General features: G+C 40.7%; 1 protein-coding gene across 1 annotated transcript in view; it reads right to left on the bottom strand.

The window, feature by feature from the left end:
- LRIG3 (leucine rich repeats and immunoglobulin like domains 3) overlaps positions 1-16,382 on the bottom strand; it is a 62,352-nt gene that overhangs the window by 25,764 nt on the left and 20,206 nt on the right. Inside the window, exons 2-6 of the mRNA XM_068276609.1 lie at positions 7,117-7,188; positions 6,933-7,007; positions 1,800-1,934; positions 496-639; positions 111-254 (exon numbers count right to left, since the gene is read on the bottom strand). Coding sequence (XP_068132710.1) covers positions 111-254; positions 496-639; positions 1,800-1,934; positions 6,933-7,007; positions 7,117-7,188 — 570 coding nt within the window. The remainder of the gene's footprint in view (positions 1-110; positions 255-495; positions 640-1,799; positions 1,935-6,932; positions 7,008-7,116; positions 7,189-16,382) is intronic.

Raw genomic sequence — 16,382 nt, forward strand, 5'->3', positions numbered from 1 at the left:
AATCGCTTACAAGGCGCTTACACAATACCCTAGCGATTTTGTTTTGTGTAGTGGGTCCCTGACCTTAGGGTGCATTCACACCATATTATGCTCATCTGAAATCTACTTACAAAAATGTCATTCCACTCAAGCCCCAGAATGCTCCATCCATAAGTCGTGTTATTCCATTTCTCTGCATGCTGAGAGATTTTAAGCCATCCAGACCCTGGAAAGTCAGGCCATCAACGTGCTTCATTCGGTTACGCTTCAGCTCTCTGTGACATTAAATGAGGGGTCAATTAATTCAGATCAGAAAAGGCAACTATAATAAATTCATGAAGTTTTTTTTTTATTATTATTATTAATCAGAATATAGAAATGAATGAAAATAAGCTTATAGTAAACAGTGCTAGATAATTGTTTTACCAAACAGGTGTTTAAGTTTAAACTTTCATAAAGGCAAACTTCTCTATCTGTGTACGTTAAAAGCCACAGATTATAGCTTTATATACTTACAGGTGTTGTAGGCTGGAAAGCTTGAACATTTTAGGTGGAATGTAGCTAATCCTGTTTTTATTAAGCTTCAAGACTTGTAATGTAGCAGATAAGTTGTCAAAGGCACCCGGTTCCATGGATGTTATTAAGTTTTTATTGATGTATCTAGAAGAAAGTTATATGAAACAATTACCTGCTTGAAGATTAAAAAATATATCAATGTGAGCCAGTGGCTTCAATGATGATAAAGCCAAAACTTCATACACAATTTTTTTCCTATAGCTAGGGAGACACTCCTTTATACGGTGAGGTCAAATACAGAGGTCAGAGCCTTATCAAGCACACTTCCTGCACAACAGATCTTCACAGCTATAGAGTCCAGTCCTCTCAAGAGAGTTCTGTCTGTGCAGTACCCTGCTGCCCTCTGAACCATAATATGATGCAGGACAAGCTAAAGTACCCCCACAGTGTTGAACTTCTTAAATTCATGTGATCAAATTTTAGCTGGTGAAGCCTCACTTGTAAGAGAAAAGTCAAAGCTGGACACTGTTGTACTCCAAGGGCCCCATTTCAATAAACATTTCTCCTGAATTTACCCAAGGAGATATGTTTTCCAATCTCATTTATGGAATACCTTTTCAGCATTTACATTTTGCCAGCAAATGGGCCATAAAGTGGACATCATGGGGGGGGGGGGGGGTTCAACTTCCACAGGTAGAGAGGAGCTGGATGGTGCAGTCCAGTTATGGTCATGTTTAGGATCTAAGCATATAGTCAGTTTGGTCAGCTGACAGATATGAAAGTCTCTGATTTGCTAATCATAAGCCAAAGCAGGATGTGATCACAGCAAATCAGAGCTTTGCAACTATCAGCTGATCAAACAAATCACATGAGTTCTTCTAAGTATGACCCTCACTATTGCAGTCATTGGCTAAAAAGGAGAGTTCCTACATTTGCAACACATTTAAAAATTTTCTTTATCGGATGTTGACTTAAATACCATATGTCCATTGGCATGCTGATATAAACTGAGTAACTAAAAGCATGCCACCATGAAAATGCAGGCCAGATTCTGAAACACATAGGAGTTAAATTATGGATGGCAGCTATATCATGCCATTGGATAGTAATCTAGTCTGGAGAATATATGGATTCTATTTACCAAATTCAACCTATCCACTTTTCTTAAATCTGGTAAAAGAACCAGTCTTACTGCCAACTGCTAACATTCACAGCTAAACACATTTATGTTAACACTGCATACACAATAGTTAGAAGTTTTATTTATAGCAAGGATATGAAACAAAGCAAATGCAGCTACTCACAGGTATTTGAGCCTCAGCACAGGAAATGAAGGTGTTTTAAGTTCAGTTATGAGATTGTTACTCAGATCTAAGGTTTCCAGAGACTGGTAGGGTTCAAGATGCTCTAGTAAAATGATGTCAATCTTATTGTTTGTCCTGGAAAATATATAAATAAATAGGATAAATACAACTATATATATATATATATATATATATATATATATATATATATATATATATATATATATATATATATATATATATATATATATATATATACACACACATATATATACATATATATACACATACATACATACATACATACATACATACATACATACATACATACATACATACACACACACACACTATATATATATATCCAAAAAAGCATGAAAATACGTTAACAATCCTATATAATAATTAGCCTGTGTCGCTGCGTCCAGCAGTTTGCAGCGTCCCTGTGTCCCTGTTATTTTGTTACTGCGCATGTGCGCATTAATGGACAGCTGGAGGGACCAGGGAGTGAGGTGGGCGGGCAGTTGCATGCGCGTGCATGCACAGGGACTGATGGTGGCAAAAAAAAGACCTAGGCCTAGTGCACACCAGAGCGGTTCTGCTGCAGTTTGCGATCCGCTTGCGGGTGCAGATCCGCTAGGGTAATGTATCTCAATGGGCTGGTGCACACCAGATCGGGAGGCGTTTTGGATTGCGGATCCGTTTCTGCCTCAATGTTAAGTATAGGAAAACCGCAAACCGCTCTGAAAAACGGCACTTCAGAGCGGTTTGCCAGGCGGTTTTTGTTACAGTAGCTGTTCAGTAACAGCTTTACTGTAACAATACATGAAATCTACAACACCAAAAACGCTTCACAAAACCGCAAAATGCTAGGTGAAACGCTACAGAAAAAGAAGAAAAAGCGTTTCAAAGTCTGCTAGCATTTTGCGGATCTGCTAGCGGTTTTTGGTGTGCACCAGGCCATAGAGCCTGTTTTTAAATGGGCTTGGGTCTACTAGTAAATAATAATTTTACAAAAACACTTCAATTCAGTGAATTTTTTTTTTGGGTAGTACTAAAGGGTAAGCAAATCATGTTATATTTTTACTAGGTTTAGCACTACACACATGAATAAGACAAATCTGAATCATTTAAGATTATTGTTTTAGCGCCTCCTAGTGGTTTAAATGGAATTTAAGTTCTCCAAGCGGTAGGGGTCTTGCTTTACATAAAATTACAGAGCAAAAATATTCTGCCCTGGTGACTTCAATTCCCCAAAAATAAAATAAAAATAAAAATGAAAAAACACACACCACACACATAAAACCAGAAGGCCAACAAGCATGGATAAAATCTGGTCTTCAAATATAATATCTTTTGAGTAAAACTTGTAAAATAATAATAAGAATAATAATTTGTGGTGTTAAAACGAATAAGCAAATGTGAAAAAGTCAGTGTACTTAGTCTTTTTAAAAGAAAGGCCAAGAGAAGTCAAGGAAATAAACATGGTTAATGGTAGGTTACTAATTCTTCAGCCCCGTAATTAAGACCAGTTTTGGTACACAGGTCTGTAATAAATGACACAGGTGTAGCTTCTTGCAAAGGCAATGTGCAAAAATCAGCAAGGCACAATACAGTTTTATTAAGAAGGTAATTACTGACAAGGTGTTAAACCCATAAATTACTTGAATGATAAACTTTCCTTTGCAGCATAGCTTGTTGCAGCAGGGGCCAGCAATTTCCTGAGCAGCCCTCCCTCTAAATTGCAGCCTGAAAGTGTTCACTTATAATCCAGCCTGTTGCACAGTGTCGCCTTTGTATACAGGATTTTTTTTTCTTAGAGCAGATATTTCTTATGGCTGCAGGTATAATGGATTCTGTATCACAAAACATCAAGATGATCTAATGTGCTTTAATAACCTCATAATGCTAGCTTTAAATTCAGCTCTAACAAGCATTTCCACATTCACACTACAACTGTGCAGCCTTGCAATTTGTATTATTCAGCTATGAAAATGTAAGGCATAACAAAAGATCATTGCTCATAGAATTAAACCAAATTCAAAACAATAATATGTGATTGTTTGAAGTCATAAACAGTTAAACTGGATACATTTATGATGTAGTGTAAAGAACCAAAGTACCTTTTAACAAAGTAATTTAGCCGATCAGACACACAAAACTAATTAGATTATTATGTACAGTACTTTTTTCTAACATTTTAGATCACGATATGCCATACAAAAAAAAAAAAAAAATATTTGTCATGACTGATACGGTGCTGCCAGCCATTTTTCATTTGAAACTAATGGTTACTGAGCAGTTGAGAGCTGATCGACTGTCATATGGCCACCTCTTGCCCCAAGCACTATATGTAAGGGCCCTTTTTCACTAGAATTTGCAAAAGGAAAACACAAGTGCAAGCGATGGCTATTGCAATTTTTCATCAATTTTGTTATGCGATTGCAATTTTGCATTTATCTTTTAACACTCAGGCTAGATTCACAGTGGGACGTTGCGTTTTGATGCCACGTTAAAGTCGCACCGCAAGCTTACAACGCAACGCGCCCAAGAAGTGGCAACGCAGCGTTACCGTCGCATACAGCAGATACAGTAAAAAATACAGGCAATGAAAAGTATGCTTCCAAGTCATTACTGAGCATGTGCAAACAGTCCAACGCAGCTAATAACGTGTATAACGCACTGCATGCAGTACTTTTACTTAACGTGCAGCGTTAGTCACCAACGCAACGTGTGCACTGTGAATGGGGCATTGATTTTTCCTTGCAGCGAGTTATTCTGCGTTAAATGCTGTTTCAACGTGCGACTTTAACGTCCCACTGTGAACTTAGCCTGAAGCATAATCGTAGGTAAAATCGCTCCAAAAAGCGATTGCAATTCGCAGAAAATCCATGGCAATAGTGGAAAATAGTTTTCATGAGTCATATGTTAAAGTAGCAACTTTAGCGATTTAAAAATCACTAGCGTTTTGCGATGTGAAGCAAATCGCTCTCAGTGGAAAAGGGCCCTATGAAACTATTCAAACAGGGTGCTGTATTCAGCAGCTGAACATGTTTGACAGCAGTTCAGAAATATTACATGCAACATTTAAGACAGGTGTCAAACTCCAATCCTTGAAGGCCATATCCATGCCAGTGTTTAGTATGGACTGAAAAATGGAAAAATATGTTCTACTTGGCTAACCACACCTCTCCCGATTCAGTCCTGTCAATTTGAGCTGTGTCAAAAAATGTGTGAGGACTTTGGCCCTTGAGAATGGGAGTTTGACATTTCTAAGAGGAGGTTATTTGGCAAATCACTAAAATTAACTTCAATGTAGACTGTAGCAAAGTATAGTTTGGGGAACCCCCAGTTTACAAGAAATGATCCCAAGTAAATAAGGAAGTATCTAATGGCCCATACACGGGCTACAACTGTCACCGCAACCCGTGGCACGCGCGTGTTGTGGCGACAGGTCACACGTGTGTATGACGCGCGCGCCCCAAACCGTCGCTACTTAGAGCTGTCGCCAGGCGATTGACTTGGTCAATCGCCGGTAACAGCTGTCGCCGCAACTTTGCCGCAACTGTCGCTAGTCCGCCGTGTGTATGCGGACTAGCGGCAGCAACACACACACAGTGAGCGGCGCTTCCGGCAGGGGGGGGGGGGGGGGCACATTTGTGCCTCGTGAGTATGAGGCTTAAGCCCTTCCTATATCGCCAATAACCACTGTAACATACGTCTCACAGACAGTCGTTGAAATTTGGCAAACTACCACAGACTGCTAAAAAATACCCCACGGCCGCTTTGCAGCTAACAGCAACTGAGAAGCGACAACCTCATTGCACCCAACAGCCCTGTTAAACTACCGATAGTTCAAACCCAGCAATAGCCAGTGAAATCTGAATTTCAAACTGGGGTCAGGGTTAGTGATGTAGTGAGCATTTAAAAAAAAAAAAAAAAAGCAAGCAAAAAAACTAAACAAAAACAAACAAAATCACAGGATAAGCATGACACCATAACCCTAGAAGCTCAGCAAATACACATCGATAGTAGTTGGCTGAAGGTGTAATGGTTAAGGGCTCTGCCTCTGACGCAGGAGACCAGGGTTCGAATCTCGGCTCTGCCTGTTCAGTAAGCCAGCACTAATTCAGTAGGAGACCTTTGGCAAGTCTCCCTTACACTGCTACTGTCAATAGAGCGCGCCCTAGTGGCTGCTGCTCTGCTCTGGCGCTTTGAGTCCGCAAGGAGAAAAGCGCAATATAAATGTTATTTGTCTTGTCTAGTAACCATAATTTCACATTTACAAGTCAATGATTGCTGCTAAGAAGCATGACACATGAGACATGGAGGGTGGTCACATATATTTATAAAAGTATATGTGGTTAGCATCCAATTGTGGTTAAGTAAGCTCCTTAAAGGGGAACTTCAGCCTAAACAAACATACTGTCATTAAGTTACATTAGTTATGTTAATTAGAATAGATAGGCAATATAATCTCTTACCCACCCTGTTTTAAAAGAACAGGCAAATGTTTGTGATTCATGGGGGCTGCCATCTTTGTCATGGGGGCAGCCATCTTTTTGGTTGAAAGGAAGTGACAAGGAGCAGGAGACACAGTTCCAACTGTCCTGTGTCCTGATAAACCCTCCCACCTGCACACACTAGGCTTCAAATGTCAAATTCAAAATGTAAAAAAACAAAAAAAAAAAAAAAAAAAAAAAAAACAGCAGAACGAGAACAACAACATCAGAAATCCCATCATGCTTTGCACAGCATCAGGGGAAAAATGCCCGGGCAGTTTTCTTCTGTGCAGCTAAAAATGAGGTTTGTATAAGAGAAACAAAGTTCTGATGCTGTGAAACTGGTAAAGAAACACCAAGCCTTTTCAGTGCTGCTGAGTCGATTTTTAGTCCGGAGGTTCACTTTAAAGTAACAAAAGCTCATACTTAACCAGTTCAGCACCAGCCACTGTAGATATTTAGTGCTTAGGTCTCTGATATTCTGCTTTATATTCGGAATTCACTTTTTCACATAATTATTTTGAGAGACAATGTAAAGTATGTTCGTAGATTTAAAGAACTTATTTTCTATAAAGTGCAAAACTTTTTGACCTTGGAATCCCCAAGCTTTTCCTAAAATATTTATACTTACAAAGAAAGGAGAGTTATGTTTGCAGACAGCAAACCCAAATTGGGTATGATTTTCAAGTCATTTCTATTCAACCTCCTGTTCAAAAAAGGAAAAAGATAAATCAATATTTGGGAAAATATAACTGACAATGTGAATACACAATGTATTATTAAAGTCTATAAAAAATCCATCAGATAGAACTTACAATTCACGAAGGTTATGGAGATGAATCATTGACGCAACGTTGACTGAAGAAAGTCTGTTGTGGCTTAAATCCCTAAAAAGAAAAATAATAATTAGTACTGAACACACAAAAAAAAAAAAAAATCCGTGTAACCAATATGATAATGGTATTAAATTAGGCACTGTAATAAGCAACTCTCTAGAATTTCAGTAGTAGGATAGAATCCTATATACCGATATAGCAGCATGGTGGCATAGTGGTTAGCGATCTCGCCTTGCAGCGTTGGGTCCCTGGTTCGAATCCCAGCCAGGTAAACATCTGCAAGGAGTTTGTATGTTCTCCCCATGTCTGTGTGGGTTTCCTCCATGTACTCCGATTTCCTCCCACATCCCAAAAACATACAGATAAGTTAATTGGCTTCCCACTAAAATTGGCCCTAGACTACGATACAGACACTACATGATACATACATGGACATATGACTATGGTAGGGATTAGATTGTGAGCCCCTCTGAGGGACAGTTAGGTAACAATATACTCTGTACAGCTCTGCGTAAGATGTCGGCGCTATATAAATACTAAATAATAATAATAATAATAATAATAAATCCACTGCCCCTATGACTGGCATGCATGCAGGCTTCAGGCAGTGGTCATGAACATGCGTGTGCGCATTGCGAGGCGGTGTTGTGGCAGTGTGTGCGAGTTGCACGTGGTCAGTTGCGTAGTGCCCGTTTTTTTTTTATTAGCAATATTATAAAATTCTAACATACTTATTTGTACAGTTTTCAGGTGCCCACACGGTGGCCAATCTAATAAAATGCATCAATGTATGTACAAAACTGCTTGGGATCTACCGTCTTTCCCCTAATGTAAGACCTACCCCGAAAGTAAGGCCTCCCTTATATTTCAAGCATGCTTGAAATATAAGGCCTACCCCGAAAATAAGGCCTAGCTGGGGGGGGCGCTGTGTGTATGGGAAGGTGCGTGGACGCTTACCGCACCTCCCTTGTGGCTGTGTCCCCCTCCGTTCCAAGCAATTCCTCCGGCGGCGGCGGCATTGTAATCGATCTGTGAGGGCGCCCTTTGACCTTCACGCAGTACGCCAGGCCGACTCTGCGCTGGCGCTCTCTTCCTGTCATCATGTGCGCCCGGCTGATGCGTCCCAAACGCACATTGATTAATCAATGTGCGCCTGGGACGCATCTGCCGGGCGCACATGATGACAGGAAGAGAGCGCCAGCGCAGAGTCGGCCTGGCGTACTGCGTGAAGGTCAAAGGGCGCCCTCACAGATCGATTACAATGCCGCCGCCGCCGCCGGAGGAATTGCTTGGAACGGAGGGGGACGCAGCCACAAGGGAGGTGCGGTAAGAGACCATGCACCTGCCCATAAACAAAGCGTCTAGCCCCTCCCACCCCCGAAAATAAGCCCTAGCACACATTTCCTCCCCAAAAAGAATATAAGACAGTGTCTTATATTCGGGGAAAGACGGTATCACTTAGAGGTTCTATACATGCTTCATTACGATCCCATTCAAATTTGTCCTAGCCTACAATAGCCATGTTGGTAAGGTAACATTCATCTGTAAAACTAACCCTGATGCCATGATACCAATACTACCCCCTTCCAATAAGGCCTCTTTCAGACAAGCAGCTGACAGCTACTCTCCTGCACCGTACAGGCACTTGATACAGGCACTTCATACATGGAGTCACACGCGAGGGCGGCCGCAGCTATGTTCAGACACAAGCGGTTCCGTGCCAGATGATGCCACGTTGTGTCAAGTGCTGATATGTGTGGTGTTACAAACGCTGCCATTCGACTGCATTTTAATTGCACCTGAATGGCGCTTGTGGCCAGTAAACAGGACGCTGAACTGTTCGGCAAGTGCACAGTTCAGTTGTCCGTCTGAAAGAGACTCAAGTCCTTACTTGCTTCAGACTCTACTCACTAAACATCAATCTAATTCCCATTTGCCACAGTGACAGCTCACCCTTGCACAGTCCAGCTTTCACCAAGAACATTCTCCTCCCTTCCCCCAGATGAGGAAAGTAGGCTGTTTCTATGGCATGAAAAGTGTTGCCATTACTGTTTGGATGATAGACCTGGCCATTGCCAGGCTGGAAAACGCTAGGAGCGGTCACATTTACTCATGGCAAAATACCAGCAGGCTTTAAAAGGAATGCATTTTTTTTACATTTTAGTTTTATTATATTTACAGTAACAATGTTTAAACAATTTTCATTTACAAGAAAAAAGTATTAAAATGCCACAGAATAAAATATAATATAGTTTTAGAGCAGAAACTCTCTTCTGATCACAAAATGCAGCCAAGCAAAAGTGCAGAAGGAGATCCAATTCAGAACCAAATGTTTGCTTCATGCAATAGTTCAGGAAATGAATACTATACTAGTGAGGGTCTGTTTACTAAAAGTAACTGCCTTTCTTTAACACATGGTCCCATGAGCTGCTCAGACCACCAAGCTCCTTTTGCATTTCACAGAATTTTCAGACTCTTGAGCAAGAGATCTTTGATGTGCAATGGTTGTTGGCTTGGCCCCCTATCCGGACATCCACCCACCTAATTTCCAGTGGAATATTGGATTTTACAAACATGAAATAAAAAATGGGGTATGGATTGGTTTCCTGCATTTTCTTCTTGTTTATGACTTTTTGCTGCCTAGGCTGCTGGAAGCACTGTTCAGTTCACACCTGCCAGACAACAATCAGCTGGATATTTATGTGCCTCCTCCCTGTGGTCATCTAACTGCTCATTGCTGAGACATTTTCCTCCTTTTCACCCTGGGGGTCTGGGTCATGCATTCTACCAACATGAATCTGTAGTATGGAAGGTTAATCAGTAGTCCAGCCTGCAGACCCTCCCATATGTCATTATGGGGCACTGCATCATTGGCCTGGAATGTAGCACATGACCTTCAGAGTGAAAAAGGGAACAGAAGGGAGACTTTGGCAACCATCATGGGCCTGCGAGGTAAAGAGAGTAAACAAGACAGTTATGGGTAATTTAGCATGTATGAGCAGTGAGCATGTTTGTAGAGTGGTAGTGTTTTTCATTTCAAACATTAATAACATTTTGATATAGGTCCTGTGACCTTGTCAAAGTCTAGAGTAGGTTTCGGTTTTTGCCCATTAACGGCCAGCATGTTTTTGGGATGGGAGAAAACTGGAGTAGATGGTGGACACGCACACAAACTTTAATAAGTATAATCACTTGTAAAGTCTAAACTACTGAAATATTATGTAGTGTATATGCCTTCTTTAACGCTTGACAAAAGAGCACCTCCTGCTCAGACATCTAACAGTTAAACTCAAATTTGCAGAGGAAATTTTTTTAAAAGGTTTTGCTCCGATCACATTACATCATAGTAAAGATGTTTAAAAGCAACTGGAATTTCTTAGTCTTAGCCTTGCTTGTTCCACCGTACTCTATATAGCGGCGCATGCCGGCAATTAATGAAATCCAGATGAAGCTGGAGACAGTCAACGAGACTATGATTTGGAATTTATTAACATCTGACCCACATATAGGCAGAGAGCTGCTGACTTTACATTTTCTAATGAACAAAACATGCAAATCAGATCAGTAGTGCACAACTCATTTGGCAGTTTTCTATTATTTTTGTAATATTTGGACCCGGGGCTGTCTGCCTACGTATAATGAGCGCGTGCTTTTCACAAAAACAGCTAACATTTCTTTAGGACGCATTCTGTTAACCTGAACGTAGGTTCGTGTTCATAATCAAAACACAAAAACAGATCGGTGGAAAATACATTTATTTTTATACTTACAGGGTAGAAAAAAAAGTCTTGCATTAGAAACCGTGCCTAATTGGCTTAGATTCTGAAGAGGTGAGAAAGTCTGGTCCAGGAGTATGTGCACACACACACACACACAGCAGAGCTCTGAAACTATTAAAGCACTGCATGATCAACCACAGTGGAGCCAGACACTTTCACTCAAAGCCCAAGCCCCTATCCATCTGGATTCCATCACTGCAGCCACAAGCGTAACAACTTCCATTATGCATCAAACACACTCTGGTATTTTAACGCTGAAAATATGTACAGCTTTACAATTTTACATTAATCAACCATACACAAAAGAGATCACTAGAAAGGACTTACAGCTGTGCCTAATTGCAGAGCTAAAATAAACTTTTGCCATCAACACCAAGAAAAAAAAAAAAAGAAAGAGGAGGGGGTGGTGGGCGAGGGGGGCAGGCTTTGTGTGAGCCTTCTCTGCTCAACAAAAACAAAGACAAAAAAAAAAAAAAATACTTTAATTAAACATCAAAAAAAGAAACACCAGCCCTCAACTGCTTAATCACTAGAATAACTGCTAAAACAGATACGCTGTTCACAATGCACCTGGATCTGTAAAAGTCATTATTTGAACGACGTCTACACTGGTGGTCTAGATGGAGCACATGGTTTTGCAACTTTAAACGTTTATGCCATATATCTGCAAATAAACCTGCAGCTGTAACCACACTCTGACAACTATAAATGCAGGAGGAATGGCTGGGCGAAGGGAAAATATTTCCTAAAAATGAGCTGAAACATTAAAAAAAAAAAATATATAAAATGAAATACTCTGGAAAGTAGATTGGATTTTCAGATTTTTAGAAGCAAATGCACTTGGTCTTTCCATTTCAGCAAGTTGAGCTGTAATTGTAAGGGGATACGGTACAGCTGTACTTTCACACCACTTAGAAACTGTTAAATATCAAAGAATTCATCACACTGGTTTTTAACCAGGTAATTCTACATTTTAGAGTTTCAGAATCCTATTAAAATGGTTTACCTGTAGCAGTCAGGTAACACGAATATATATAAGTTCATAGCAATATTATTCTGTATTTATATAGCTCTGACATCATCTTCAGCTTTTTAGAGTCCATAGTCTGTCATTAACTGTCCCTCAGAGGGGCTCATGATTTAATCTCTACCATGGTAATAGTATAACATACCTATCATAGTCTAAGGCCATTTCTGGAGGGAACCAAACTACTCATCACAAGGTTTTTGGAATGTTGGAACCATGAAAACCAGGGTGGTCAGAAGAAAGAACTAGTCTACCAATAATGATGGTTTTGCTACCTATTTAAGGTCCTGACAGTTACCACATGGTGACATTTTTACTGCTGGCAGGTTATGCCAGTGGAAGGAGATGCTGCTTGCTTTTTTGGCAGTTGGACCTAGCTGTAAACAGCTGTTATTTCCCACAATGCAATGAGGTTGACAGACAGGAATCTGTCAGGACCAGGGCCCTGACATCACACTGTGGGAGGGGTTTCACCACAATATCAGCCATATAGAGCCCACTGATGATCTATTTGTGAAAAGGAAAGCATTTCTCATGGGAAAGGAGGTATCAGCTACTGATTGGGATGAAGTTCAATTCTTGGTCACGGTTTCTCTTTAAAATGCTGTCTGTGCGCCTGTTAGATATTTTTCCTGACTTCCTGTCCCTGGATCCTCTATGGAGATCTGTGGTTTTAATAAGGAGTCAAACTGTTCCTAACAGGAAAATACCCCTTGCAATGCACTAAAAATAACTTAGGTTATTAAAATATAAATATTAAAAATATGCCTTAATATGTATGCATATAGAGAGTCTATAGCCAATTTTACACAGTCACATGAACCCAACATGCATACAGTCAGTTTTGGTCCTCATTAGTGCACTGCACATTGATATGGCTCTATTGGACCATTTTTAAGCAATACCCAAGATAGCGCGTTGTACATTTTTTTCCCCCATTTGTATTCCCTCTTTGACCAAATGTTAGTGTCCGGTCACATGGGGCCATATGCAATTCATTTTTTCACCTGAGTTTTCTCCAAAGTGATATTTTTGAAAAATTAAAATAACCAAAATTAGGAATTGCACTCTTGTGTTTATTCAGCCTCAGACTGTTCAGAAGAAGATGTGAGCTAGAAGAAACTCCGACCAAGAATTGAACTTTATCCCAATCAGTAGCTGATACCCCCTTTCCCATGAGAAACTTATTCCTTTTCACAAACAGACCTTCAGGGGGCGCTGTATGACTGATATTGTGGTGAAACCCCTCCCACAAGAAAGTACGTACTCCTGGCAGTTTCCTGTCTGGGAACTTTGCTGCATTGTGGGAAATAGCTGTTTACAACTGTTTACAACTGCCAAAAAACCATGCAGCAACTACATCACCTGCCAACAGTAAAAATGTCACCATGTAATAAATGCCAGAATGTAAATCAGGGATTTAAAAGTTTTTACAATGGGCAAATACTGACTAAATCATTTATACATAATTTTTGTAAAAATGAAGCACTTTTTTTTATTACATTATTTTCACTGGAGTTGTAGTTTGGAGGAAGCTTTCAAATTGCAGAGTTGGGATCTACATAAAATTTTACTCCAACAAGAGCACTGGACTGGAATTTAAAAAACAAAACAATAAATGGGTGAAAGTTGTCCTGACGGTTCAATCTCAGAGGTTTTCTTTAACATGTATATAGCGTACTGTGTAGAGCAGGATCCACTATTGTGCATGTTGCCTGTAAATTACTAAGCAATTAAATAATTAAGTGCTTTATTCACCTCTTTCAGAGGGAGGCGAGATGTATATATGTTTAGAGGGCAAGAACCAGGGGGAAAAAAATTATACACTAAACCTAGGTGCATCCATGATCCAGTAGTGTCTACATTAGACTTAAAGGATACCCAAACTGAAATTTGCCATAATGAGATAGACATGTGTATGTACAGTGCCTAGCACACAAATAACTAGGCTGTGTTCCTTTTTCTCCTTCTCTTTATGAAAGAGTTAAATATAAGGTATGCAAGTGGCTGACTCAGTCCTGACTAAGACAGGAAGTGACTACAGTGTGACCCTCACTGAAAAGAAATTCCAACTATAAAACACTTTCCTGGCAGAAAATGGCTTCTGAGAGCAAGAAAGAGGTAAAAAAGGGGAATTTCTCATCAGTGAGGGTCACACTGTAGTCACTTCCTGTCTGAGTCAGGACTGAGTCAGCCACTTACATACCTGATATTTAACTCTTTCAGGCAGAGAAAGAAAAAAGGAACACAGCATAGTTATTTGTATGCTAGGCACTGTACATACACATATCTATCATTATGTCACATTTCAGTTCGGGTATCCTTTAACTAACCCCTTATGCCTCCCCTCCCTCCACAGCCACATTGCACTACACAAACCACTGCTTTCCCCCCCCCCCCCCCCCCAGCTGACTTAACCTTCCTGGCGGTAACCACGCGCAGGGGTAAGCCGCGCAGGAGGTTTTCTCAGGCCCTGCTGGGCCGATTTGAATAATTTTTTTTTTGCTGAACGCAGCTAGCACTTTGCTAGCTGCGTCAGCACTTCGATCGCCGCCGACACGCGCTCGATCGCTGCTATCCGCGTCGCAACACAGCCCCCCCCCCCCCCCCTAGACCCCTGCGCTGCCTGGCCTATCAGCGCCAGGCAGCGGCAAGGGGTGGATCGGGACTCCCTTAGACGTCACGACGTCCATGACGTCGGTGATGTCATCCCGCCCGTCGCCATGGCGACGGGGGAAGCCCTCCAGGAAATCCCGTTCTTTGAACGGGATTTCCTGATCGTCTATCGCCGGAGGCGATCGGCGGGGCTGGGGGGATGCCGCTGAGCAGCGGCCATCATGTAGCGAGCCCTCGGCTCGCTACATGATATAAAAAAAATAAATAAATAAAAAAAATATCAAAAAACGGCTGCGCTGCCCCCTGGCGGTTTTTAATATACCGCCAGGAGGGTTAACTAACCACTAAAATTACATTACAGAGCTCACCAGCCTGGGTGGCAGCTTCTTCAAAAAGTAGCCAGGTCCAGTGTGGGTGTCCAGGCTGTAAACGAATCTAATAATGGCCGCGGTGGTGTGGCAGCAACAGCAGCACGATCCCCGATGTTTCAGAGTGGCATAGCAGCAGCCGCTGTGATGAATGGAAATAACGGTAGTTGTGCTGGCTGTGATCCTGATCGTTCTTGAGCCCTGTGTTAGCATGATCCTCAGTGTTTCCCAAGTTGCATAGTAGCAGCCGCCTTGATGAATTAAAATGCTCATCCTGGCTGGGATGCTGTCCCTTCCTCTGGCCCGTATTAACGTGATCGTCAGTGTTCCCACGTGGCAAAGCTTCAGCCCGCTGCATTGTCGGGGTCTTCAGCCGCTGTAGTGTCCGGGTCTTCAGCCACTCTAACTGCACAGTCCTCATAGGCTTCCGTACTGCACCATTTCCTGGCGCCCTCTCATGACCACGTGCACCGCCAGTAAATAGTGCAGTACGGAAGCCTCTGAGGAGTGTGCGGTTAGAGCAGCTGAAGACCCGGACACTACAGCGGCTGAAGACCCGGACACTACAGCAGGCTGCAGCTGTGCCACGTGGGAACACTGACGATCGCGTTAATACGGGCCAGAGGAAGAGCTCAAGAAGGATCAGGATCACAGCCGTTATTTCCATTCATCACAGCGGCTGCTGCTATGCTGCTCAGAAACACCGGGGATCGAGCTGCTGCCACACCACCGCGGCCATCAGATTCGTTTAAAGCACAAAGGATACAAGCGCATGGATTGGTAAGCTGCCACATTCGGACTATAAGATGCACCCACTTTTTCTTCCCACTGTTGGGGGAGAAAAAGTGTGTTATATATGGTGTATGTATGTATGTATATATGTATATATATGTATATATATATATATATATATATGTATATATATATATATATGTATATATATATATATATATGTATATATATATATATATATATGTATATATATATATATATATATGTATATATATATATATATATATATATGTATATATATATATATATATATATATATATATATATATATGTATATATGTATATATGTATATATATATATATATATATGTGTGTATGTATGTATGTATGTATGTATGTATGTATGTATGTATGTATGTATGTATGTATGTATGTATGTATGTATGTATGTATGTATGTATGTATGTATGTATGTATGTATGTATGTATATATATATATATATATATATATATATATATATATATTTTTTTTTATTAGATTGTAAGCTCGCAAGGGCGGGGTCCTCCTCCTAATGTTTACTGTTTTTGTCACAATATTTGTGCTGCTTGGAACTCTGTTGTACATTTTGTTAGTGTATCTATGTTCCCCTTGTCGTCTTATTGTGATTTGTAAAGCGCTGTGGAATATGTTGGCGCTATATAAATAAAAAAAAATAATAATCT

This window comes from Hyperolius riggenbachi, chromosome 3 (genome assembly GCF_040937935.1).
Source record: "Hyperolius riggenbachi isolate aHypRig1 chromosome 3, aHypRig1.pri, whole genome shotgun sequence".
NCBI classification, from domain to species: domain Eukaryota; kingdom Metazoa; phylum Chordata; class Amphibia; order Anura; family Hyperoliidae; genus Hyperolius; species Hyperolius riggenbachi.